Source organism: Engystomops pustulosus, chromosome 9, assembly GCF_040894005.1.
Source record: "Engystomops pustulosus chromosome 9, aEngPut4.maternal, whole genome shotgun sequence".
In the NCBI taxonomy this organism is placed as follows: domain Eukaryota; kingdom Metazoa; phylum Chordata; class Amphibia; order Anura; family Leptodactylidae; genus Engystomops; species Engystomops pustulosus.
In genome coordinates this window covers 103,132,015-103,157,921 of record NC_092419.1, presented here as the reverse complement: position 1 = coordinate 103,157,921, position 25,907 = coordinate 103,132,015, and the positions used below count along the sequence as shown (strand labels likewise).

General features: G+C 44.3%; 2 protein-coding genes across 12 annotated transcripts in view; one reads left to right on the top strand and one right to left on the bottom strand.

The window, feature by feature from the left end:
• LOC140077683 (metabotropic glutamate receptor 6-like) overlaps positions 1–21,086 on the bottom strand; it is a 63,483-nt gene extending 42,397 nt beyond the window's left edge. The window contains exons 1-2 of one of the 10 annotated variants that reach the window (XM_072125037.1): positions 21,029–21,086; positions 6,879–6,964 (exon numbers count right to left, since the gene is read on the bottom strand). The gene's annotated coding sequence lies outside the window, so the exon portion shown is untranslated. Of the gene's footprint in view, positions 1–5,876; positions 6,206–6,878; positions 7,177–13,163; positions 13,233–20,637; positions 20,980–21,028 lie in introns of those variants that run through there. The other 9 variants (XM_072125031.1, XM_072125034.1, XM_072125032.1 and 6 more) reach the window with 9 other exon arrangements.
• On the top strand, positions 21,036–24,914 carry ABT1 (activator of basal transcription 1). Of its 2 annotated transcripts, none has more exons than XM_072125047.1 (4): positions 21,036–21,189; positions 22,389–22,835; positions 23,426–23,601; positions 23,683–24,914. In XM_072125047.1, exons 2-4 carry the CDS (start codon positions 22,397–22,399, stop codon positions 24,046–24,048), a joined length of 981 nt encoding a protein of 326 aa, XP_071981148.1. In that variant the 5' UTR covers positions 21,036–21,189; positions 22,389–22,396; the 3' UTR covers positions 24,049–24,914. The 2 variants fall into 2 exon arrangements, with proteins under 2 accessions (XP_071981148.1, XP_071981149.1); XM_072125048.1 differs by lacking the exon at positions 21,036–21,189 and adding an exon at positions 21,204–21,268.
• The last annotated feature ends 993 nt before the right edge of the window (positions 24,915–25,907 follow it).

Sequence of the window (25,907 nt, the reverse complement as noted above, 5' to 3'; positions counted from 1 at the left end):
TGGGGGAATATTCTTCATGCAAAAATCTTCTTTTTATATGTGCGCTACAGGGTGTCCAAATTTTTTTTGTCCCACTGACAATTGGATTTTCAAAATTTTATGCTGTCATGGGAACAAGGATTATCAATAAATCTTCATTACAGACACTTTACAGCTGATCATTGAAGTCTGGGACTAAAATAAAGCATCCAGAGAGGTCACAGGGGGCAGAGAGGTCTATCTGTAACTAAGGTCGGGCTGTAAGTCGGGGACTGCCTGTATAATGTACTGGATAAAATGTCTATATTATATATATACTCAAGTATAAGCCTAGTTTTTCAGCAGAAAAAAATGTGCTGAAACCCCAAACTCAGCTTATACTCGAGTAAAAACAAATATAGGTTTTACCAGGTTTTTGTGGTAAAATTAGTGGCCTCAGCTTATACTTGGATAGGCTTATACTCGAGTATATGCGGTATACATATCTAGTTCTGTAAGTGTAAACAAACATTTCACCATGTACACAGCGACCACTGAATTACTGACCTGCTGCCAAAAATTTGTATAAAGGATGCTGTACCAGATATAGTGGATTAAGACAGCACGTGTTTAGGAACATAAGAAGAATTATGGCTGGAAAGGACACAGATGATCTTAAAACACAGAGCACTCTAATAAACAAATCACAATCTGTGACTACGGTCCTTCCGGCAATGGATCATCAAAAATAGTATTCCATATAAATATGTCTAGCCCAGGGCGTATCAAGGGGTGAATGAAGCAATCAAACGCCTATTCAGAACAGTATGCCATGGTAAAGGCAATGTAGCTGTAATTTATAACGGTCACATTAAAAAAGTTTTATTTTTTACAGGTGACGCATCAAAATATATGTTTCACCAGTAATAAAAAAAAAAAAAGGATCGAAAAAAAACAACAACAGCAAAACCACATTTTGATGTATTTTCAAAATTCATAAGGCTTTATTCACACAAACATATTTCACAGACATGTGGGGCCTCTGATCCATGAACAAATAAGACATGCTCTATTTTTTTTCACAATCGGGGCACTCAGACTTATTTCCACTGACCCAATTCACCCACTCAAGTGAATGGGTCAGTGAAAAAATCAGATTAAACAGCGGAGGGTTACTAAACCACATGACCAACAATCAGCCATGTTTGTGTGAATACAGGCTAGCAGCAACAGAGTAACAGTAAACTCTTATATGATCTTATTCAACAGTAAATTGTTGCTTTTTAATGGTTTCTTTGAGGGCAATGTTGCATTTTAGTTGAGTTTACATTGCGTTTTTTTTTACAACAGATGAGGAAAGGCGATTTACCTATTTACATTATTACATATCGCATTGGATTCAATACGCCACATGTGACACCACCCTTAAAGGTGGAGTCACACGTTGCATTTAACGCATGCGTTTAAAAACGCCTTGCAACAGCTGAAGAGAGATTTGCCTAATTAAACAGCTGTTAACACTTGCATTTAAAAACCACTAGTGTTAACGATTGCGTTAACATAGAGTTAACAAACACATGCATTAACAATGCGTTTACAGTTGTGTCTTGTAAACGCGTTAAACGCAGCATGTGACTGCATCATTAGTGCGCATTAACATGTGTTGGGTCGCGTTGTGTTTTTGACGCATTCCACTGGCTTCAGCCTTGATTACATGCTAAGGTTACAATGTGTTTCCACTGCATCTGCTAAAACACAATGGGGGACATTTACTATGGCGTTTTGTGGCGCTCTCACCACATGTTCTGCTCTCAGACCTATTTATTATCTGGCGGCGCCAGAAATGTCTCTGCACAGCTCCACAATATTAAATGTGTGTCTTCTTACCGAGAGCAGGTGGGTAACAAAGCCAATGCAGACACCGACACTGTAAGTAAATGTCCCCCAATGTAACCTTAGCATGTAATCAAGGCTGAAGCCAGTGGAATGCGTCAAAAACACAATGCGACGCAAGACTACTTAATGCGCACTAATGATGCATAACGGGATGCTAGCGCACAGGGGGGCGGTCCTCGGCCCGAACACACATGCGTTTTCAGGGAAACGCATGCGTTGATAAGCCTCACAGTTGTGTTTTGTAAACACAATTTTTATCAATAATGTAATTAGGCAATTCACCTTTCTTCAGCTGTGTTTCAAAATGCAACCTGTGAACACGGCCAAAAATTACCCCCCTGTGGCGGAGAACTGACAGAAGTGGGGTGGAGGATGAGGGAGGAGGAAAGCGATGAGGGAGGAGGAGGGCAATGAGGGAGGGCAATGAGGGAGGGGGAGGACGATGATGGAGGAGGGCGATGAGGGAGGGGGAGGGGACTTGTGCCATTTGAACACAATTGCCCCAGGGACTCACCAGACACTACTGGCAGGGAGCCAGGTAATGTTAAAGAAACAATTAAAAAGCTGTGGATTTAGGCAGGCGGCACACTTGGCGTTTTGAACCCGTTTTGGGACGTTTTTAAGCAGTCTGTTAAAAAAACGCATTGGTTGTGATAACGCATGTGGTTTTTTTTTTTAAATGCTTCCGTTTTTTCCTTTTTGTCAGTTTTTCCCCAATTATGATAATTATGATAATTGGGAAAAACTGACAAAAATTTTAAAAACGGATGCGTCTTTAAAAACGCATGTGTTTTTTTTAACGGACTGCTTAAAAACCGCCCAAAAACGGCGTCAAAACGCCAAGTGTGCCGCAGGCCGTATTAAGAAGCACAAAAAAAGGCATTTTTTAAATCAACATGCCAGAGGCTATTGGAACCTGACATCATTTAAGATAATTTGGTTATTTTTACACCTGTTTCCACTTTCTCTAGAGTTGTGCACTACCATTCCATTCAATCCCGCTGGGACTATTGGTGGTTGTCAAAATCTGTACTCCGCTATCTTTAGTAATCAAAATAGATATTAAATGGAGTGGAAGGGTCATGTATGACGGCTGCTGGACTCAAAGGGAGGGCAGGGGAAGCCTATCCTGTGGGAGCCACCAGTGATCACAGATTTAACATCTATGTTGTGGATAAGTGATAATTGTTTTTATTGATCAATCCCCTGAGGGCGCGTTCACACGTTGCGCTTTGATTGCGTTCTCATTGTGTTATAAAACGCATTACAACAGCTGAGGAGAAGTGATTTGCCTAATTACATTACTATTTACATTTGTTACCGCTATGATAACGTTTGCGTTAACAAAACGCATGCAAATCACCTCATCTCAGCTGTTGTAATGCGTTTTAAAACACAAGGGGGGACATTTACTATGGCGTTTCCGCCAGTTTTGTGGCGCTCTCACCACATGTTCTGCTCTCAGACCTATTTATTAGCTGGCGGCGCCAGAAAAAATGACTTTTTCCGCCTGCTCCGACTCTTCTCCGAAAAGTGGCATGGCTTTGGCAGAGCAGAAACTCAGACACAATTAATGTGTCGCCAGCGCTGTAAACTTGCGGAAAGTAGACCAAAAGAAAACTGGTCTAGCAGGGACTGTTGGACACATTTCTGGTGCTCGGGACAGATTTTGGTCCCAGGGACAGAAAATGGTCTCGGCGCCAGAAATGTCTCTGCACAGCTACACAATATTAAATGTGTGTCTTCTTACCGAGAGCAGGTCGGTAACAAAGCCAATGCAGACACCGACACTTTAAGTAAATGTCCCCCAATGAGAACGCAATCAAAGTGCAACGTGTGAACGCGCCCTCAGGGTGCAGTCACATGTGGCGTTTAAAGGGGTATTCTCGTCTGGGTATTCACATTCAGTTTGATAAATCTGCCATATATAAACATTTCTCCAATTAGATGTTATTAAAAAATATGTTTCTGTGTGAAGATAATTTCTCATAAATGTAGTCATTTTGTCCCTTAGAAACGAGATGGATTCCTCGGATACGGCCACGTCTGCTGGAGGGATTGCACAAAGAAACAAAAGGTTTTTGTATATGAAATGTCCGGGAGTTACTACATGACCCACAGCCGTCCTGTGGTAATGATCGCTGAATCCAGGAGGTCAGACAGGACTCAATAGCGCATGTCTCGCCACCGCTGCCAGAGTGTGACGTGGTCGTATCCGAGGAAGCTATCTCGTTTCTAAGGGACAACATGGCTTCATTTATGAGAAATTATCTTCACACAGGAACATTTTTTTTAATAACATCCAATTGAAGAAATGTTTATAAATGGAAGATTAGTGAAACTGAATGCGAATGCCCAGGCGAGAATACCCCTTTAATGCATGCATGTCAAAGTGCAATGCAACAGCTGAAGAGAGATTTGCCTAATTAAATTTATGTTAACTGATACATTTTGTAAACAATGTAATTAGGAAAATCACCTCTCCTCAGCTGTTGTAATGCGTTTCAAAACGCAACCAACGCACCATGTGAACGCGCCCTTAAACGGGTTTTCAAACTAGGATAGAGGTTATGTACGTGATTGCTGGAGGCTCAGCTGCTAGGAGACCCGACAATGGAGAACAGGTGACCAAAAGTCACACTGAATCCTCCCTCTCAATTAACAACCAGTGCACATGAGTGACCTGTGCTCCACTCAATGGGGGACATTTACTATGGCGTTTTCCGACAGTTTTGTGGCGCTCTCACCGCATGTTCTGCTCTCCAACCTATTAATTAGCTGGCGGCGCCAGTAAAAACGACTTTTTCCGCCTGCTCCGACTCTTCTCCAAAAAGGAGGCGTGGCTTTGGCGGAGTGGAAACTCAGACTCAATTAATATGTGTCGCGGCCATTTTTGGGCGCTGTAAACTGACGGAAAGTAGACCTAAACAAATCTGGTCTAGCAGGGACACAAAACATTGCTGTTGCCTGTTCTCCGACTGTTGGACACATTTCTGGTGCTCGGGACAGATTTTGGTCCCAGGGACAGAAAATGGTATCGGCGACAGAAATGTATCGGCACAGCTCTACAATATTACATGTGCATCTTCTTTCTGAAAGCCAGTGCAGACACCAACACCTCATGTAAATGTCCCCCAATGTCCCTGAAGCACCAAACATCTGAATGGAGTTACACACACATGTGAACTGGCCCTTCATCACAAGGAGAATTCAGTAAGACGTTAGGTATGAGGATAAGAGTTTTTGGTGGGACAACCAGTCTAAAATGGGTATAATATTTCTGTAAATAAAGTGATTTGACGCATGCGCAATAACTTTGGTCTCTTTTCTGGAGCTCTGCAGATGATCCAGAGGAGGTGTATTTTGTATTTAGTTGGGGCACAATGATTAGATAAAGACAGTGTAGGGATTAGAACAGAGAAATGAAACTACCACTAGGAATACCTCAGCTAGTGTATTCCTGATGGTAGGTCTCCTTTAATGAAAATGAATGCAATCTTCCGTTATAGTTTCTATATCAAATTCGTCACAGTTTTCAAAATCTTGAATGCAGTCATTCAATGTAACCTTCACTGTTTACATCCTGAAAATTATAATCTGGCCTGGTCCTGCATACAATTATTTGCAAAAATCCAAGAACCTATGTGTCTATGACCAGGACAGGTTATTATTTAATTAAGTTTTCTATTGAACAGCCAGAAGAAATCTTAAAAAACTGAGGAACTGATGCAGAAAATTAATAGGAAAAGTTGCCTAATTTTCAACACGAAGCTTTTATTTGCTCATAATGACTTTTGAAATATTGCAGTTTTCACAGAGGTTATACATCACAAGTAAACATATCACATGCTTGGGATGCATACAACACATACACACATTACAGCATAAACACGGTCCTGTAAAGACACAATCTAAGTGACATTCTAAAACATGCAATATCATTATACATTAATATTAAATTCACAAAAATGTTGGATTGCAAAATAAACAAAACAAACACAACAGGAATGCAAGTTACTTACAGGAGATGGTGGAAAGTTTAGGGAAAGTTTGTAATTTCTCAGCCAGGCAATAAGTGAATGGTATTAATTAACATTATAACTCCCTCTTAAAAATAGGGCCCTTACTTTCTTGTATTAATGCAACCCCTTTCCATATCCAGCAGTCCAAATCTCTGGTTTCAATCTTGTCCTATGTTGTTGATTCCATTACTGTCTATTTTAGCTCACCCCTGTATCCTGCTTTTTGCCCCTCTCATGCCAGTGTTCTGGGTCCCTCTTACAATGTCTCTCATGCATCTGAGTGGTGCTGACACTCTGCGCCGTGGATGTGAGCGCACACTCTCCCCCCTTTTCCCTCTGAGGTCACTTTACGATTTGAGTGCCACTAAATCCTTTAAAAGCTGCACAGATTTACCATGGGCAAAAGCTGCTGTTCTTCCATTATATTCCAGCCTGGAGCACAGACACTGATGACAGCAAAGAGATGGGGGGGATAGTACAATGCACAAGAAGGAAGTGGGTGATGGTGAAGCACACGTTGAAATGGCCCCAGGTATAGGACAGGCCAAGCGTTATTACACTGTCTAGTATAAAGGGGGAGCAGACTCTGATGAAGCAACCAGAAATGGTGTATGATGGAGAATCAAAGATCTCTGAAGTCATGGCTTTAAATGAGGAATACAGACTGTTCAGGTGAGGAAAGTAAGAAGACGTGGAGTCTAAAGCAGAGATAGTAACAGGTGAACATAATGTACATAGATTAATGAGGGCACTGGAAGAGGGAAGCATACTGAACAAAATGAAAGAAGTACAAGGACATGTGAGGCAAGAGGAGTGGAAACAGAAAAGCACAAGTAACAAAATATAGATGATATAAAAAGCAGGGGGCCACCATAAAACCATAGGGACTACAATGGGGACAGATGAGTATAGTCACTAGAGAGAAGTGGAAAGAATAGTGAGTGAAGAGGGGGACTGGACTGAGTGAAATACAGAGAATTAAAATGAAATACAATTAAATACCTTTTCCTTTAAAACTGATGGGCGTTTGGTCTAATTGGTCACTTTTAGCGCACACTGATGGTCTCCACTCCTCTGCCTAAAGTGGTCTGAAACAAGAACAAGTCACTAAATAAAAAACATTCAAGAGGTGTCTGGACCAAGGGGAGGAACTGCCTTTTCTTCGGTTCCTATAGGAGGCACTGAGGCAGTGATAAGAGCCAGGACGATGGGCCAGAATTAATAGGCTGTAAGCAGCCCCCGGCCCTGGCCTTGTAGACTCCCGCTCTGAGTGGCTTCTTATTGTGTGGAATAAATGAGCCTGCAAACAGCCAGAATAAGAAGATACATAATTACTTAGAAAGCAGACCCCAGGGCAAGGGACAGTAGAGAGCAACATAAAACAAGATAGGTACATAGTATATATATATATATATATTGCCAACAGATGTGCAGGGAACATTGTTGTAAAGACTGTGAATATAATATAGGTCAGCAGCAAGTGCTGTGTTTGGGGGAAGAGGATTAACAGTGCAGTTTGGATACAGTGAAAGGTACATAAGTACATGAGTATGGGAACATTAGTGGGTGCAGGTACAGTACTCAGTAGGGGAACATTAGTGGGAACAGGTACAGTGCTGAGTATGGGAATATTAGTGGGTGCAGGTACAGTTCTGAGTATGGGAACATTAGTGGGTGCAGGTACAGTTCTGAGTATGGAAACATTAGTGGGAGCAGGTACAGTTCTGAGTATGGGAACATTAGTGGGTGCAGGTACAGTTCTGAGTATGGAAACATTAGTGGGAGCAGGTACAGTTCTGAGTATGGGAACATTAGTGGGTGCAGGTACAGTTCTGAGTAAGGGAATATTAGTGGGTGCAGGTACAGTTCTGAGTAAGGGAACATTAGTGGGTGCAGGTACAGTTCTGAGTATGGGAATATTAGTGGGTGCAGGTACAGTTCTGAATATGGGAACATTAGTGGGTGCAGGTACAGTGCTGAGTATGGGAATATTAGTGGGTGCAGGTACAGTTCTGCGTATGGGAACATTAGTGGGTGCAGGTACAGTTCTGAGTATGGGAATATTAGTGGGTGCAGGTACAGTTCTGCGTATGGGAACATTAGTGGGTGCAGGTACAGTTCTGAATATGGGAACATTAGTGGGTGCAGGTACAGTGCTGAGTATGGGAATATTAGTGGGTGCAGGTACAGTTCTGAGTATGGGAATATTAGTGGGTGCAGGTACAGTGCTCAGTATGGGAACATTAGTGGGTGCAAATACAGTTCTGAGTATGGGAATATTAGTGGGTGCAGGTACGGTTCTGAGTATGGGAACATTAGTGGGTGCAGGCTCAGTGCTCATTATGGGAACATTAGTGGGTGCAGGTACAGTTCTGAGTATGGGAATATTAGTGGGTGCAGGTACAGTTCTGAGTATGGGAACATTAGTGGGTGCAGGTACAGTTCTGAGTATGGGAATATTAGTGGGTGCAGGTACAGTTCTGCGTATGGGAACATTAGTGGGTGCAGGTACAGTTCTGAGTATGGGAATATTAGTGGGTGCAGGTACAGTTCTGCGTATGGGAACATTAGTGGGTGCAGGTACAGTTCTGAGTATGGGAATATTAGTGGGTGCAGGTACAGTTCTGAATATGGGAATATTAGTGGGTGTGGGTACAGTGCTGAGTAGGGGAACATTAGTGGGTGCTGGTACAGTTCTGAGTATGGGAATATTAGTGGGTGCAGGTACGGTTCTGAGTATGGGAATATTAGTGGGTGCAGGTACAGTGCTCAGTATGGGAACATTAGTGGGTGCAGGTACAGTTCTGAGTATGGGAATATTAGTGGGTGCAGGTACGGTTCTGAGTATGGGAACATTAGTGGGTGCAGGCACAGTGCTCATTATGGGAACATTAGTGGGTGCAGGTACAGTTCTGAGTATGGGAATATTAGTGGGTGCAGGTACAGTTCTGCGTATGGGAACATTAGTGGGAGCAGGTACAGTGCTGAGTATGGGAATATTAGTGGGTGCAGGTACAGTGCTGAGTATGGGAATATTAGTGGGTGCAGGTACAGTTCTGAGTATGGGAATATTAGTGGGTGTGGGTACAGTGCTGAGTAGGGGAACATTAGTGGGTGCAGGTACAGTTCTGAGTATGGGAATATTAGTGGGTGCAGGTACGGTTCTGAGTATGGGAATATTAGTGGGTGCAGGTACAGTGCTCAGTATGGGAACATTAGTGGGTGCAGGCACAGTGCTCATTATGGGAACATTAGTGGGTGCAGGTACAGTTCTGAGTATGGGAATATTAGTGGGTGCAGGTACAGTTCTGCGTATGGGAACATTAGTGGGTGTGGGTACAGTGCTGAGTAGGGGAACATTAGTGGGTGTGGGTACAGTATTCTGTAGGGGAACAATAGTGGGTGCAGGTACAGTGCTGAGTATGGGAACATTAGTGGTACCAGGTACAGTACTCAGTATGGGAACATTAGTGGTACCAGGTACAGTACTCAGTATGGGAACATTAGTGGTACCAGGTACAGTACTCAGTATGGGAACATTAGTAGGTGCAGGTACAGTGATCATTATGGGAACATTAGTGGGTGCAGCAGGTACAGTACTCAGTATGAGAACATTAGTGGGTGCGGGTACGGTGCTGAGTAAGGGAACATTAGTGGGTGCAGGTACAGTGCTGAGTAAGGGAAAATTAGTGGGTGCAGGTACAGTATTCTGTAGGGGAACAATAGTGGCTGCAGGTACAGTGCTCAGTATGGGAACATTAGTGGGTGCAGGTACAGTGCTCATTATGGGAATATTAGTGGGTGCAGCAGGTACAGTACTCAGTATGAGAACATTAGTGGGTGCGGATACAGTGCTGAGTAAGGGAACATTAGTGGGTGCGGGTACAGTGCTGAGTAAGGGAACATTAGTAGGTGCGGGTACAGTGCTGAGTAGGGGAACATTAGTGGGTGCGGGTACAGTGCTGAGTAGGGGAACATTAGTGGGTTTGGGTACAGTGCTGAGTAGGGGAACATTAGTGGGTGTGGGTACAGTGCTGAGTAGGGGAACATTAGTGGGTGCGAGTACAGTGCTGAGTAGGGGAACATTAGTGGGTGTGGGTACAGTGCTGAGTAGGGGAACATTAGTGGGTGCGGGTACAGTGCTGAGTAAGGGAACATTAGTGGGTGCAGGTACAGTTCTGAGTATGGGAACATTAGTGGTACCAGGTACAGTGCTCATTATGGGAACATTAGTGGGTGCGAGTACAGTGCTGAGTAAGGGAACATTAGTGGGTGCGAGTACAGTGCTTAGTAGGGGAACATTAGTGGGTGCGGGTACAGTGCTGAGTAAGGGAACATTAGTGGGTGCGGGTACAGTGCTGAGTAGGGGAACATTAGTGGGTGCGGGTACAGTGCTGAGTATGGGAACATTAGTGGGTGTGGGTACAGTGCTGAGTAGGGGAACATTAGTGGGTGCGGGTACAGTGCTGAGTAGGGGAACATTAGTGGGTTTGGGTACAGTGCTGAGTAGGGGAACATTAGTGGGTGTGGGTACAGTGCTGAGTATGGGAACATTAGTGGTACCAGGTACAGTACTCAGTATGGGAACATTAGTGGTACCAGGTACAGTACTCAGTATGGGAACATTAGTGGTACCAGGTACAGTACTCAGTATGGGAACATTAGTAGGTGCAGGTACAGTGATCATTATGGGAACATTAGTGGGTGCAGCAGGTACAGTACTCAGTATGAGAACATTAGTGGGTGCGGGTACGGTGCTGAGTAAGGGAACATTAGTGGGTGCAGGTACAGTGCTGAGTAAGGGAAAATTAGTGGGTGCAGGTACAGTATTCTGTAGGGGAACAATAGTGGCTGCAGGTACAGTGCTCAGTATGGGAACATTAGTGGGTGCAGGTACAGTGCTCATTATGGGAACATTAGTGGGTGCAGCAGGTACAGTACTCAGTATGAGAACATTAGTGGGTGCGGATACAGTGCTGAGTAAGGGAACATTAGTGGGTGCGGGTACAGTGCTGAGTAAGGGAACATTAGTAGGTGCGGGTACAGTGCTGAGTAGGGGAACATTAGTGGGTGCGGGTACAGTGCTGAGTAGGGGAACATTAGTGGGTTTGGGTACAGTGCTGAGTAGGGGAACATTAGTGGGTGTGGGTACAGTGCTGAGTAGGGGAACATTAGTGGGTGCGAGTACAGTGCTGAGTAGGGGAACATTAGTGGGTGTGGGTACAGTGCTGAGTAGGGGAACATTAGTGGGTGCGGGTACAGTGCTGAGTAAGGGAACATTAGTGGGTGCAGGTACAGTTCTGAGTATGGGAACATTAGTGGTACCAGGTACAGTGCTCATTATGGGAACATTAGTGGGTGCGAGTACAGTGCTGAGTAAGGGAACATTAGTGGGTGCGAGTACAGTGCTTAGTAGGGGAACATTAGTGGGTGCGGGTACAGTGCTGAGTAAGGGAACATTAGTGGGTGCGGGTACAGTGCTGAGTAGGGGAACATTAGTGGGTGCGGGTACAGTGCTGAGTATGGGAACATTAGTGGGTGTGGGTACAGTGCTGAGTAGGGGAACATTAGTGGGTGTGGGTACAGTGCTGAGTAGGGGAACATTAGTGGGTGCGAGTACAGTGCTGAGTAGGGGAACATTAGTGGGTGTGGGTACAGTGCTGAGTAGGGGAACATTAGTGGGTGCGGGTACAGTGCTGAGTATGGGAATATTAGTGGGTGCAGGTACAGTGCTGAGTATGGGAACATTAGTGGTACCAGGTACAGTGCTCATTATGGGAACATTAGTGGGTGCGAGTACAGTGCTGAGTAAGGGAACATTAGTGGGTGCGAGTACAGTGCTGAGTAGGGGAACATTAGTGGGTGCGAGTACAGTGCTGAGTAAGGGAACATTAGTGGGTGCGAGTACAGTGCTGAGTAGGGGAACATTAGTGGGTGCGGGTACAGTGCTGAGTAGGGGAACATTAGTGGGTGCGGGTACAGTGCTGAGTATGGGAACATTAGTGGGTGTGGGTACAGTGCTGAGTAGGGGAACATTAGTGGGTGTGGGTACAGTGCTGAGTAGGGGAACATTAGTGGGTGCAGGTACAGTGCTGAGTAAGGGAACATTAGTGGGTGCAGGTACAGTATTCTGTAGGGGAACAATAGTGGGTGCAGGTACAGTGCTGAGTATGGGAACATTAGTGGTACCAGGTACAGTGCTCATTATGGGAACATTAGTGGGTGCAGCAGGTACAGTACTCAGTATGAGAACATTAGTGGGTGTGGGTACAGTGCTGAGTAGGGGAACATTAGTGGGTGCGGGTACAGTGCTGAGTAGGGGAACATTAGTGGGTGCGGGTACAGTGCTGAGTAGGGGAACATTAGTGGGTGTGGGTACAGTGCTGAGTAGGGGAACATTAGTGGGTGCGGGTACAGTGCTGAGTAGGGGAACATTAGTGGGTGTGGGTACAGTGCTGAGTAGGGGAACATTAGTGGGTGTGGGTACAGTGCTGAGTAGGGGAACATTAGTGGGTGTGGGTACAGTGCTGAGTAGGGGAACATTAGTGGGTGTGGGTACAGTGCTGAGTAGGGGAACATTAGTGGGTGTGGGTACAGTGCTGAGTAGGGGAACATTAGTGGGTGCGGGTACAGTGCTGAGTAGGGGAACATTAGTGGGTGTGGGTACAGTGCTGAGTAGGGGAACATTAGTGGGTGTGGGTACAGTGCTGAGTAGGGGAACATTAGTGGGTGCGGGTACAGTGCTGAGTAGGGGAACATTAGTGGGTGTGGGTACAGTGCTGAGTAGGGGAACATTAGTGGGTGTGGGTACAGTGCTGAGTAGGGGAACATTAGTGGGTGCGGGTACAGTGCTGAGTAGGGGAACATTAGTGGGTGTGGGTACAGTGCTGAGTAGGGAACATTCATCTACTAATATTTTTACGCTGGATTTTTCACACTCAGTACTGCAGATTTTCTTATTTACATTCCCATACTCGGTGTAGTGCCTGCACCCACTGATGTTCCCGCATTCTGCATTTAACCCACACCTAGCTGTGTCCCTGAAATGGGAAGAACAGTGGGTGCAGATACAGTGATCAATGCATTTGATAGGCTAGCACTGTTTTATTTAGCCGTGCAGTTTGTAATATGTCCCAAATAAAATATACCTAAGGATTTCAAGGGCCATAGCTATCCAACGAGGGTTAGTTCTCCAGACCCCCACAAACCAAATAGTCAAAGATATATATATATATAGATAGCAGCTGTACTTCATATCAAAAAGTCAGCTGCTATAATCTAGCTCACCACACTATAATTTGAAGAAACTAAAGAAAATGTTCAAGATTGAGTGACGTCTTCTTTTCACTCTGACACCATTCATAGGGGACTCAAAATGTGTTTTTCCAAGCCAAGATTGGCGCTCACTTTAGTGTCCTCGGAGATACTAAATATAAAGATGTCAGTTAGTCGGTGAGTCTCGGTTTCCCACCTTACAGAGGAAGGCTCACTAGCACCGCAGTGGTCAGATCGGTATTGTTATTATGTATACTGTATCCTGACTGCTACACTTTTTGGCTAATAGAAGGGCTTTCTGACCAGGTAGACCCCTTGATCACTGTGCCTATCACCTGCTGCTGTGATCCTCCAGGGTGCAGGTGCTCAGCTCAGAGGTAACAGCTGAGCAGCAGAATGCAGGCAGCGTGTGTGATAGCAGAGGTGCACAGGCTGTGGAGGTGGTGCCAGCACAGGGTCATGTAATAATGTATAATGGATGGAGGCTTTATGTGAGCAGTACCGATCTGTGCCTATAATCCCTGGATGGGAGGCAGCTGTCCGCACCCGATTATCATCCCCCAAATCCCTTTCCCTCCCATCTGAGGCTGTGTATTCACATTAATTATACCCTACTGGCTGCACGATACCACACAGGCCCCCACCAGTAGATCTTGCTTATAATTAATAGGAAGCTTTTTAATTTGGCAATAGGAGAGGGGACTGCTCACACAGGGGACTGCAGACCATGGCTCTGCCGTATTATAGCTGCCCTGCTATATTGGATCATGAAGACTACTTTCACATTCCTTCTGGAAACGCAAAAAGGACAACAAAGTGTGAAAAAGCGTTTACTGTGATGCCACACACAGCGTTTTTGGTCCGTTTTTCCCAATTAACTTAATAGATTCACAGGTTGTAAGCAGTCAAACGCATGGTAAACTGCCAAAAACGGACTGAAAACGGATGTTTAAAAACGGACCAAAAACGCCATGTGTGACATCACCCCCAGGGTGCGTTCACAGGTGGCGTTAAAGCATGCGATTTTTAAAACACAATGCTGACAGATCTTCTCAGCCACTGTGATGCATTTAAAAACGTGTGTGTTAACGCAATGTGTGAACACAACCTTAGGCCCGGTGACACACGTGGCGTTTTTGTCGCATTTCTGTTGCATTTTTAAAAGCATTGAAAACGGATGCACCCGCGTTTTTTAAATGTTTTCTGATATTAAGTGCAGTAAGTGCAGGTAGATGTGTCTCTTGAAATTTGTAAAAATGCAGCGATCTTGTTGTCCCTGCAGTTTGTGAAAGTAATTGCATGCATTTCAAAAGGAAAACCACAAAGGGTGAAGACACACGTGGCGTTTTTGGGCCGTTTTTGGGCCGTTTTTACTAAGTGCGTTTTCAGATCGTTAAAAACGCATGCGTTAAAAAACGCATGCGTTTTTTGAAAACGCATGCGTTTTTGTCCGTTTTTCCGAAATTGCGCAATGAAAAACGGACAAAAACGCATGCGTTTTTAAAAAAACGGATGCGTTTTTTAATGCATGCGTTTTTAACGATCTGAAAATGCACTTAGTAAAAACGGCCCAAAAACGCCATGTGTGTCTTCACCCAAAAGCATGTGTTTTCAAAAACGCGACTGCTTTGCAAAAAACGCAATGAAAATGCACCTCCAAAATGCAGACAAAAAAATCGCAGGGGAGAAAACTCCAAGTTAAGACACTTTAACCTAAAACCCATTGAAAAAGCCAATACGCAAATATGATGCGTTTTTCAAGAATGCAAAAACTCAATGAAAATAAATGCAACAAAAACGCCATGTGTGACATCAGCCTTACACTTCTGCAATGACGAAAAACTCTATCAAAGCTGGAAAATGCATAGTAACAAAGAAAGAAAGATTTGTCAGGACACCACGTGTGAATGACCCAGGCATTAGTGAATTTTCATACATGGCAGTTTAAGGGCCATAACTTCTTTTTTTAAGACACATGGGGATACTTAACTCCTTACCGCCCAGGCCCTTTTTCGTTTTCATTTTTCACTCCCCACCTTCAAAATTCTAAAACTTTTTTATTTTTCCATGTACAGAGGTGTGCGATGGCATGTCATGTACTGGGAAGAGGGAAAAAATTCCGAATGCAGCGAAATTAATGAAAAAAACGCATTTGCGGTGCTTTCTTGTAGGCCAGGATTTTACGGATTTCACTGTGCGCCCCATACAAGTGCAATCATATTATGGGGAACAGAAGCTTTTATTGTCAGGTAGGAGGAGTTACTGCAGCGAGTCAGAATCTGCAGGACCTCTCCTTCTTCTTCAGGACCTCTGCAACTCTCCCTGGCAGCTCTCACTCACCTCCTGCACCAAATCCTGACTGATAGCCGTCCATTCCTGCACAATCACTGCTGCATTCTGTCACAATGTGTCGGTTTTTGTTTGTCCCCCGTCTCTTGATGATTGACCACAAGTTCTCAATGGGAGTAAGATCTGGGGAGTTTCCAGGCCATGGACCCAGAATCTCTATGTTTTGTTCCCTGAGCCATTTAGTTCTCATCTTTGCTTTATGGCAGGTGCTCCATCATGCTGGAGGAGGCATTGCTCATCACCATCTGCTCCTGGACGGTTGGGAGAAGTGGCTCCTGGAGGACATTCTGGTCCCATTCTTTATTCATGGAGGTGTTTTTAGGCAAGACTGTGAGAGAGCCGATTCCCTTGGCTGAGAAGCCGCCCCACACATGAATGGTTGCAGGAGGCTTTACAGGTGGCATGAGACAAGACTGGTGGCATCGCTCACCTTGTCTTCTCCCAACAATTGGAAAGGGGATTCATCAGAGAAAATGGCTTTCCCCCAGTCCTCAGCGTCCACTCCCTGTACCTTTTGCAGAATTATCAGTCTGTCCCTGATGGTTTCTGGAGAGAAGTGGCTTCTTTGATGCCCTCCTGGACACCAGGCCTTGCTCCAGGAGTCTCCGCAGTGTCACAGTGCGTGCAGATGCCTCACACCTGCCCGCTGCCATTCCTGAGCAAGCTCTGCACTGCTGGGAGCCCCATCCCCAAGCTGAAACACTTGTAAGAGACAGTCCTGGCGCTTGCTGGTCCTTCTTGGGCTCCTGGAGCCTTTTTGGTTACAATGGAGCCTCTCTCCGTGAATTCTTTGATGATGCGATAGATCGGTGACTGAGGTGCAATCTTTCTCGCTGCGATACTCTTCCCTGTTAGGCCAGTTTTGTGCAGTGCAATGATGACTGCACGTGTTTCTTTAGAGATAACCATGGTTAACAGAAGAGAAACAATGAGGCCAAGCACCAGCCTCCTTGTAAAGTGTCCAGGGGTGTGATTCTTACTTAATTCTGACAGATTGATACCCAGCCCTGTCCTCACCTGCACCTGTGTTACTGGAGCAATCACTGACACCATGTTAGCTGCTCCTTTTAAGGCGCCTGCAATGAAGTTGAAATGTGTTTTGGGAGAAAAAGGTACATTTTCTAGGCAAATATTGACTTTGCAATGAATTGCTGTTAAGCTGATCCCTCTTTATAACATTCTGGAGTATATGCAAATCACCATTATAAAACCTGATGCAGTAGAATTTGTAAAAATTCACATTTGTATCATTCTCAAAACTTTTGGCCATGACTGTATATAGGTTTTATAATGTTTTCAAAATTTTAATTTCAAAAATTAAAACCTCCTGTACAAAAAAAAAATTATTTTGCCATATTCTGCCACTAATAACTATTTCATACGTTAGTGAACGGAGCTGTGGGTGGTGTCATTTTTTGCGACTTTTGATGACGTTTATAATGATATAATTTTTAGGACTGTACGACCTTTTGATCCCTTTTTATAGAATTTTTAACAAATTTTTAAATGGCAAAAAAGTGCCATTTTCGACTTTGGGCGCTATTTTCTGGTACTGGGTTAAATGCAGCGAAAAAAAACGTTATTATATTCTGATAGATCGAGCATTTTGGATGCGGCGATACCTAATGTGTTTATGATTTATACTGTTTATATATATATACACTCACCGGCCACTTTATTAGGTACACCATGCTAGTTCCGGGTTCGACCCCCTTTTCCCTTCAGAACTGCCTCAATTCTTCGTGGCATAGATTCAACAAGGTGCTGGAAGCTCCTCAGAGATTTTGGTCCATATTGACATGATGGCATCACACAGTTGCACAGATTTGTCGGCTGCACATCCATGATGCGAATCTCCCGTTCCACCACATCCCAAAGATGCTCTATTGGATTGAGATCTGGTGACTGTGGAGGCCATTTGTGTCCAGTGACCTCATTGTCATGTCCAAGAAACCAGTCTGAGATGCTTCCAGCTTTATGACATGGCGCATTATCCTGCTGAAAGTAGACATCAGATGTTACAGGGTACATTGTGCTCATAAAGGGATGGACATGGTCAGCAACAATACTCAGGTAGGCTGTGGCGTTGTACCAAGGGGCCCAAAGAGTGCCAAGAAAATATTCCCCACACCATGACACCACCACCACCAGCCTGACCCGTTGATACAAGGCAGGATGGATCCGTGCTTTCATGTTGTTGACGCCAAATTCTGACCCTACCATCCGAATGTCGCAGCAGAAATCGAGACTCATCAGACCAGGCAACGTTTTTCCAATCTTCTACTGCCCAATTTCGATGAGCTTGTGCAAATTGTAGCCTCAGTTTCCTGTTCTTAGCTGAAAGGAGTGGCACCCGGTGTGGTCTTCTGCTGCTGTAGCCCATCTGCCTCATAGCTCGATGTACTGTGCGTTCAGAGATGCTCTTCTGCCTACCTTGGTTGTAACTGGTGGCGATTTGAGTCACTGTTGCCTTTCTATCAGCTCGAACCAGTCTGCCCATTCTCCTCTGACCTCTGGCATCAACAAGGCATTTCCGCCCACAGAACTGCCGCTCATTGGATTTTTTTTCTTTTTTGGACCATTCTCTGTAAACCCTAGAGATGGTTGTGCGTGAAAATCCCAGTAGATCAGCAGTTTGTGAAATACTCAGACCAGCCCTTCTGGCACCAACAACCATGCCACGTTCAAAGGCCTCAAATCACCTTTCTTCCCCATACTGATGCTCGGGAGAACTGCAGGAGATTGTCTTGACCATGTCTACATGCCTAAATGCACTGAGTTGCCGCCATGTGATTGGCTGATTAGAAATTAAGTGTTAACGAGCAGTTGGACAGGTGTACCTAATAAAGTGGCCGGTGAGTGTATATATCAGTTCTAGGGAAAGGGGGTGGTTTGAATTTTTAGATTTTTTAACTATAACTTTTTTTAAAATTTTTACGACTCCCTGTTGTCTGATTGATCCTATCATATACCGCTATACTATAGTATGGCAGTAAATGGGGATTTTCATCCTCATTCATTACAATGTGCTGATGTGATCACACATGTGTGATGCTGTCTGCAGAGCTATGTATCTAATCTTATCATGTGTGATACTGCCTGCTGAGCTGTGTATCTAATCTTATCATGTGTGATACTGCCTGCTGAGCTGTGTATCTAATCTTATCATGTGTGATACTGCCTGCTGAGCTGTGTATCTAATCCTACCATGTGTGATGCTGTCTGCAGAGCTATGTATCTAATCTTATCATGTGTGATACTGCCTGCTGAGCTGTGTATCTAATCTTATCATGTGTGATACTGCCTGCTGAGCTGTGTATCTAATCTTATCATGTGTGATACTGCCTGCTGAGCTGTGTATCTAATCCTACCATGTGTGATACTGTCTGCAGGGCTGTGTATCTAATCCTATCATGTGTGATACTGTCTGCAGAGCTATGTATCTAATCTTATCATGTGTGATACTGTCTGCTGGGCTGTGTATCTAATCCTACCATGTGTTATACTGTCTGCAGGGCTGTGTATCTAATCCTATCATGTGTGATACTGTCTGTGGAGCTATGCATCTAATCTTATCATGTGTGATACTGTCTGCCGAGCTGTGCATCTAATCTTATCATGTGTGATACTGTCTGCAGAGCTATGTATCTAATCTTATCATGTGTGATACTGTCTGCCGAGCTGTGTATCTAATCCTGTGTGATACTGTCTGCTGAGCTGTGTATCTAATCCTATCATGTGTGATACTGCCTGCTGAGCTGTGTATCTAATCCTACCATGTGTGATACTGCCTGCTGAGCTGTGTATCTAATCCTATCCTGTGTGATACTGCCTGCTGAGCTGTGTATCTAATCCTATCATGTGTGATACTGCCTGCTGAGCTGTGTATCTAATCCTATCCTGTGTGATACTGCCTGCTGAGCTGTGTATCTAATCCTACCATGTGTGATACTGCCTGCTGAGCTGTGTATCTAATCCTATCATGTGTGATACTTCCTGCTGAGCTGTGTATCTAATCCTATCATGTGTGATACTGCCTGCTGAGCTGTGTATCTAATCTTATCATGTGTGATACTGTCTGCAGGGCTGTGTATCTAATCCTATCATGTGTGATACTGTCTGCAGAGCTATGTATCTAATCTTATCATGTGTGATACTGTCTGCAGAGCTATGTATCTAATCTTATCATGTGTGATACTGTCTGCTGAGCTGTGTATCTAATCCTACCATGTGTTATACTGTCTGCAGGGCTGTGTATCTAATCCTATCATGTGTGATACTGTCTGTGGAGCTATGTATCTAATCTTATCATGTGTGATACTGTCTGCCGAGCTGTGTATCTAATCCTATCATGTTTGATACTGTCTGCAGAGCTATGTATCTAATCTTATCATGTGTGATACTGTCTGCCGAGCTGTGTATCTAATCCTGTGTGATACTGTCTGCTGAGCTGTGTATCTAATCCTATCATGTGTGATACTGCCTGCAGAGCTGTGTATCTAATCCTATCCTGTGTGATACTGCCTGCTGAGCTGTGTATCTAATCCTACCATGTGTGATACTGCCTGCTGAGCTGTGTATGTAATCCTATCATGTGTGATACTGCCTGCTGAGCTGTGTATCTAATCCTATCATGTGTGATACTGTCTGTGGAGCTATGCATCTAATCTTATCATGTGTGATACTGTCTGCCGAGCTGTGTATCTAATCTTATCATGTGTGATACTGTCTGTAGAGCTATGCATCTAATCTTATCATGTGTGATACTGTCTGCAGAGCTATGTATCTAATCTTATCATGTGTGATACTGTCTGCCGAGCTGTGTATCTAATCCTGTGTGATACTGTCTGCTGAGCTGTGTATCTAATCCTATCATGTGTGATACTGCCTGCTGAGCTGTGTATCTAATCCTACCATGTGTGATACTGCCTGCTGAGCTGTGTATCTAATCCTATCATGTGTGATACTGTCTTCTGAGCTGTGTATCTAATCCCATCATGTGTAATAAGCCTGCAGGGCTGTGTATCTAATCCTATCTAAACTTATGTGACATTGTGTGACACTGCTAGCTAAGCACTTCTTGGCACTATAATAAATGGCAGTCCTGGTAGTTTTCCCGCCTGTATACATGATATACCTCAGCTATTTCCTAGGATTTGTCCATCCATGGCGCTCGCGTTGGTTTTCTAGTCCACATTTACCTCAGTTTAGCGATTTTTCATTTTTTTACATGAATATTTCCTGGCAGCTCCGCTCAGATTTCTGATTGATATCTGATATTACTGTAACGTGACAAACTTGGAGTGCTCTCTACCATCTGCCTCGGTCCCTTACCACAGCCAGTCACTGGTATTACTTTAACAGACCTAATGCCCCACTTCTGTGTGTACAGGGACTACATGAAGCCGTCTCCGTCACATAAACCCGCGCATGTAATCACAACCTCTTCTTTACCACAGAGAACCACATAAACTACCAGAGTCTTCCAATTGCTCACTTTTCCCGCCCTTTTACTTGTCCCCACCCACCACGTGAATGGTCTCCTCCGAATCGTCCCGCCTTTCTACCAGACTCAGACTCCGCCCTCGTTCGTTGCTGACGCCGTGTGACGCCATCGCTCTGCGACGTGAAGCGCACGCTGCGTGTTGAGAAGTGACGGATCTTGGAGCCGCGTCGTTTCTGGTTCTCGGTATGTACGGGTTCTATATGCTTCGGCTGTGTGCAGAGCAGATACCGCACGGTGTGACCACGGCATTTCTGTGGAGCAGGTCAAGTGTTGTTCTGCAGGGAACTCAGTACTGACCAGCTGTTTTACAATCCAGGGGCTTTACATAACAATATGCTTTACAAATGTATCCAAAGGTTGACTTCCGTAATATAGCATATTTATATCAAAAATCTGTTCAATAGGCAGGCAGTGGGGCATAATGAGTGGCTGGCACTGCTTCTGCTATTCCTAGAAAGACTCCAAAGAGGACCTGACAGATCGAGTTGGGACCCTAAACCAACTACTGGTCTTTATGGACCTATGGTGTAGGGTCCCAAATTGACATGTATCAATAACTGTAGATGGGTAAAAATAATTTAAAAAAACCTTTCTTCTCCCCTAGAGTCTGAGGCATGTTTGACTCACAACTGCATATACTGCACCAACCCCTCCTCTCATGATGCAGCAACTAAAACTGTGTTGTAATACAATGGATTAAAGGGAGCAGGTCACCCAACCTACAAACTGTACCTTCTTCTGTAATATGTCCCCTGGAGGTGTTTTTAGCATATTTCTAGGTTGCAGCATAAATTAAAAATCTTTTATTCTTTTGTAGGAAGCAGTTGGGCAACCCCACCCAATATATGCATCTGGCCCAGTCATGCCCCCCTAGATCTCCAAGTAGTCAAAGAATGACATCACAGTTAGGCAGAGCAGACTGACTGCAGGAAGCGGGGTTGCCTGGCTGCGGGAGGCGGGGGGGTTGCCTGACTGTCTAATTGCATCCTACAAAAGAAAATAGGATGATTTTTCATTCATGCTGCAACCTAGAAATATGCTAAAAACACCTCTAGGAGTCATACATATTCCAGAAGAAGGCCCTGTTTGTAGATAAGGGGGGTTAAGTGTGGTGACAGGTTCGCTGTAACTTGCTTGAACGCGCATGCACCGAGGGACTAGGCGAGTACCGGTATAAGTGTTTAGGTGCCATACTACAACCTGATTCACTATGTGGCAGTTTAGGTACCATACTACAACCTGATTCACTATGTGGCAGTTCACAACATCTAGTCAGTGGCGGCGCAGTTCAGTCTGATATTTATTTTTTTTTGTTACCAGTAAGTAGGGAAAATGTAAAAATATTTATAAAAACAAAACTTCTTTATATTCTTCTATTATAGAGAACAATATGGAAGACAAACAAGAGCAAATGACCATAACTGATGATGAGGAAGACAACGAGGGAGAGAGCTCACAGGAAGAGGGTGAACATGAGGTGGAAGAGAACGAGGGAGAGAGCTCACAGGAAGAGGGTGAACATGAGGTGGTAGAGGACGGAGGAGAGAGCTCACAGGAAGAGAGTGAACATGAGGTGGTAGAGGACGGAGGAGAGAGGTCTCAAGGAGAAGCTGATACTGACATGGTGGAGGATGGAGGGGAAAGCATCCAGGGAGAATATGATGAAGGCATATTGGAAGAAGAGAAGAAGGATTCAGAAAGCAAAAAGAAGAAAACTATCCCCGGAATTATATACCTGGGCCACATCCCTCCCCGGCTCCGGCCACGTAACGTCCGCACCATGTTGAGCGTCTATGGGGAAGTGGGAAGGATTTTTCTGCAGCCCGAGAGTAAGAATTAAAGTTTATTAATGGAGAATATGCACGAGATTACCCCAGACAGAGGGAGATGTAGGCACCTGCAGTAACTTCTGTAGATTCAAGGAGATTCTGGTTTCCCGAGGAAACTTCCAGTCTGCTGTAAATTTTTGTTTTGTGCCATGGAACTCTTAGCTTACCCCAGCTTTTCATTTTCACCATAAAATGTACACATTTTCTAATTACGCAACGTTTAGCTATTTATGCTGTACTTGTCCATTTCATTAATAGGACTGCCACCCTTCTTCTAGCTAAAAATTGTTATCTCACATCCCCAGAAAATCAACTTTATCTTGCCTAGCGTATGTAAGTCTTACCTAGGATGTAAGGGAAACAATTTTTCGCTGAGAGGGTGGCATTTAGTGGCGTAGAGCTCTATGAGAGCCTGCTGTGTTTGTGAAAAAATGTGGTGAGAGGTTGCCTTTAAATATGGGAGCAGAAGATATGGGCCTTCAAGAGTAGGAAATTTATAAATGTGTGTGTGTATATATATATATATATATATATATATATATATATATATATATATATATATATATATTTGACAAACTTGTCTTTTTCAGAACATTTTGTTAAAAAGAGGAAGAAGAAAGCTGGTGCCAGATCCCGTGACTTCACTGAAGGATGGGTGGAATTTCGAGACAAACGTGTGGCGAAGCGAGTGGCAGCTAGTCTGAACAGAACCCAAATGGGTAACCGGAAAAAGAGTCGGTTCTTTGAAGACTTGTGGTGTATGAAGGTGAGCTTTGGTTTGCGATTTTTATCTCTATTGATAGTCTGTTGTGTCCTCTTAGTAACCCCTCGGCTAATGCTTTCACAGTATCTCCACCGCTTTGAGTGGTCCCATCTGCATGAAAGGCTGGCCATCGAGAGGCAGGTGCGTAGGCAGCGGATGCGTGCAGAAGTTTCGCAGGTTAAGAAAGAGACAGACTTCTATGTGCGCAATGTGGAACGCAGCAAAAAGTTTGACAAACATGATCGCCAGAATGCTGCAGAACCTGGTGGCAGCACTGTGCCCAAAAAACAATGGGGCTACTTGCAACGCAAGACAGAAGAAGAAATAAAGGCGCTTAAATCAAACGCTGGAAAGAAACGTATGCAGAGACGTCAGAAACGGGCAGAGCTGGAGCAGGAACAATCGCGCACCAACGTCTCACTTCTACAGAAAATCTTCAACACCTCCTGAGAATGGGATGATGTACAGGGTTGTTGTATTGGCTATCCCTCCAACATGGATGATGAGACAGCAAGTCCGAAAAAGAACAAGACAACTCACACCATCACACTTTTTGGATTAAAGTAATATCTTTATGTATTAAGAGACTGGGATATGCAAACACACACAAGTCACACATCTGGACATTTCATAAGTATCTTTCATTACCTGGTGTAGCCCATGGGCCTCACAGTAGGCAGTAGGGGGCATTTTAAGGTGAGGAGATTTTGACTTTATACTTCTAATTTTCAGCTCACTTTAAAGGAATTGTATGAGACTAATTAAAAAGATGTACTTGCCTTCCGGCGCCCTCCGGGAGTCCCGCGCTGCTGACGCTCCGGTCCGCACGCCATGTAAACAAACAATGCTGCGGGGGCATGTGCTGGATTCGGCTTCCAACCGGACCCGACAACCATCCCTCCCTCATATACAATGCTGCGAATAGGGACGTGTGGGTGTTGTTTGCCACGGCTGACCGGAAGCCGAGTCCAGCACTGCTCCCGCCGCCATGTTTGTTTACAAGAAGGAAGGTAAGTACATCTTTATTTTTTTTTATCAGCCCGCTCCCGGCCACTATTTTTTTTTTTTTAATTAGTCTCGAAAACCCCTTTAGAGTTGGTAGCATCATATAGAAAATCATGACGGACCATGCAATAAACATGATCACAAAGGAGTTAAATCTGTGATTTATTAGGCCAAGGGGAAGTATGTTTTGTCTCAGATGTAGCTGAGAATGTAATAGTATCATATGGATCTCATAATCTGATGTCTCATATTGTCTGTGTTCTTTATTAGTACAATGTTTAGAAGCTACATTAAAGTGAATATAAACCTTGTACCCTGATAATCTAAGCACATTGTCAGCACACAGCATCTCATAGCACAGAGGAATCATGTAGTGTCTTCTTAGAGAGTCCCCTGTCACACACTAAAACAGCAATACAACTGGGTAAATTTGAAAAGTAAGGAGTTAAAATGTTCTTTATTGTGTAAACATCACTACAACACATTTTCTTTCATGAGTAAACCCCATTAATGCTATACAATAACACTCCAACTACGCTCATTACATACAGAATGGACTCAATCTTCAACATGAGTTTCGTTGGACTCTTAGCTCAGTGTTGGCAGATAACAATAGTTATCCCCGTTATCCAGCTGACGTTCTCCAGGTCCCGCCAATGTGTGTTGAGATTTAAAGGGGTTGTCCAAGACCCTTGGTGACCGGGATGGGGGGCTGCTTAAAAAAACAAACATTCACTTACCTCTGCGGTCCCTCCGAACACCCCATGCTGCGCTCATCTTTCGGCCCACCGACCACTTCCACCCATCCCACATTATACAGCGCTGGGAATTGGGACAGGTGAGGGTGGCCTGCTGGAAGCTGGACACAGTGTAGCTTCTGTGCCTCTGTTGGTTGGAGAGATGGCAGGAGGGACCGCAGAGGTAAGTACTTTTTTTTTTTTTTTAACAGCCCCCTTCCAGCCGTCAAGGTTTTTTTTACGGTCACCGACAACCCCTTTAGTAATAAAGAGAAATTAGTTTGTATGAAATATTCAGGCGGGAGGCACAGAGGTCTATGCATAGTAGAGAGCAGATTGTTTGTCTGTCCCCTCTCTAAAGGCTCCAGAATGTCCGTGCAGGAATTTGATGTACCAGGTGACCTCTTGGAAAATAGTTGTCAGCTGGTGTTTAGACCTCAAGTCAATCATCCATAACAGTATTACACACTGGTGGTGAATATGAAGTGCCCAATTCCAACCTGCTGGAACTTCTAGTGGGAGAGATGCTCTTTGTGGATACCCCATACCCTGGAAATACAGATGTAA

Excerpts from the sequence above, each read along its gene's own strand:
- ABT1 (XM_072125047.1), top strand. The coding sequence starts at position 22,397 with ATGGAAGACAAACAAGAGCAAATGACCATAACTGATGATGAGGAAGAC. Across the intron at positions 22,836-23,425 it reads GATTTTTCTGCAGCCCGAGA|AACATTTTGTTAAAAAGAGG; the intron begins GTAAGAATTAAA and ends TGTCTTTTTCAG. Across the intron at positions 23,602-23,682 it reads AAGACTTGTGGTGTATGAAG|TATCTCCACCGCTTTGAGTG; the intron begins GTGAGCTTTGGT and ends ATGCTTTCACAG.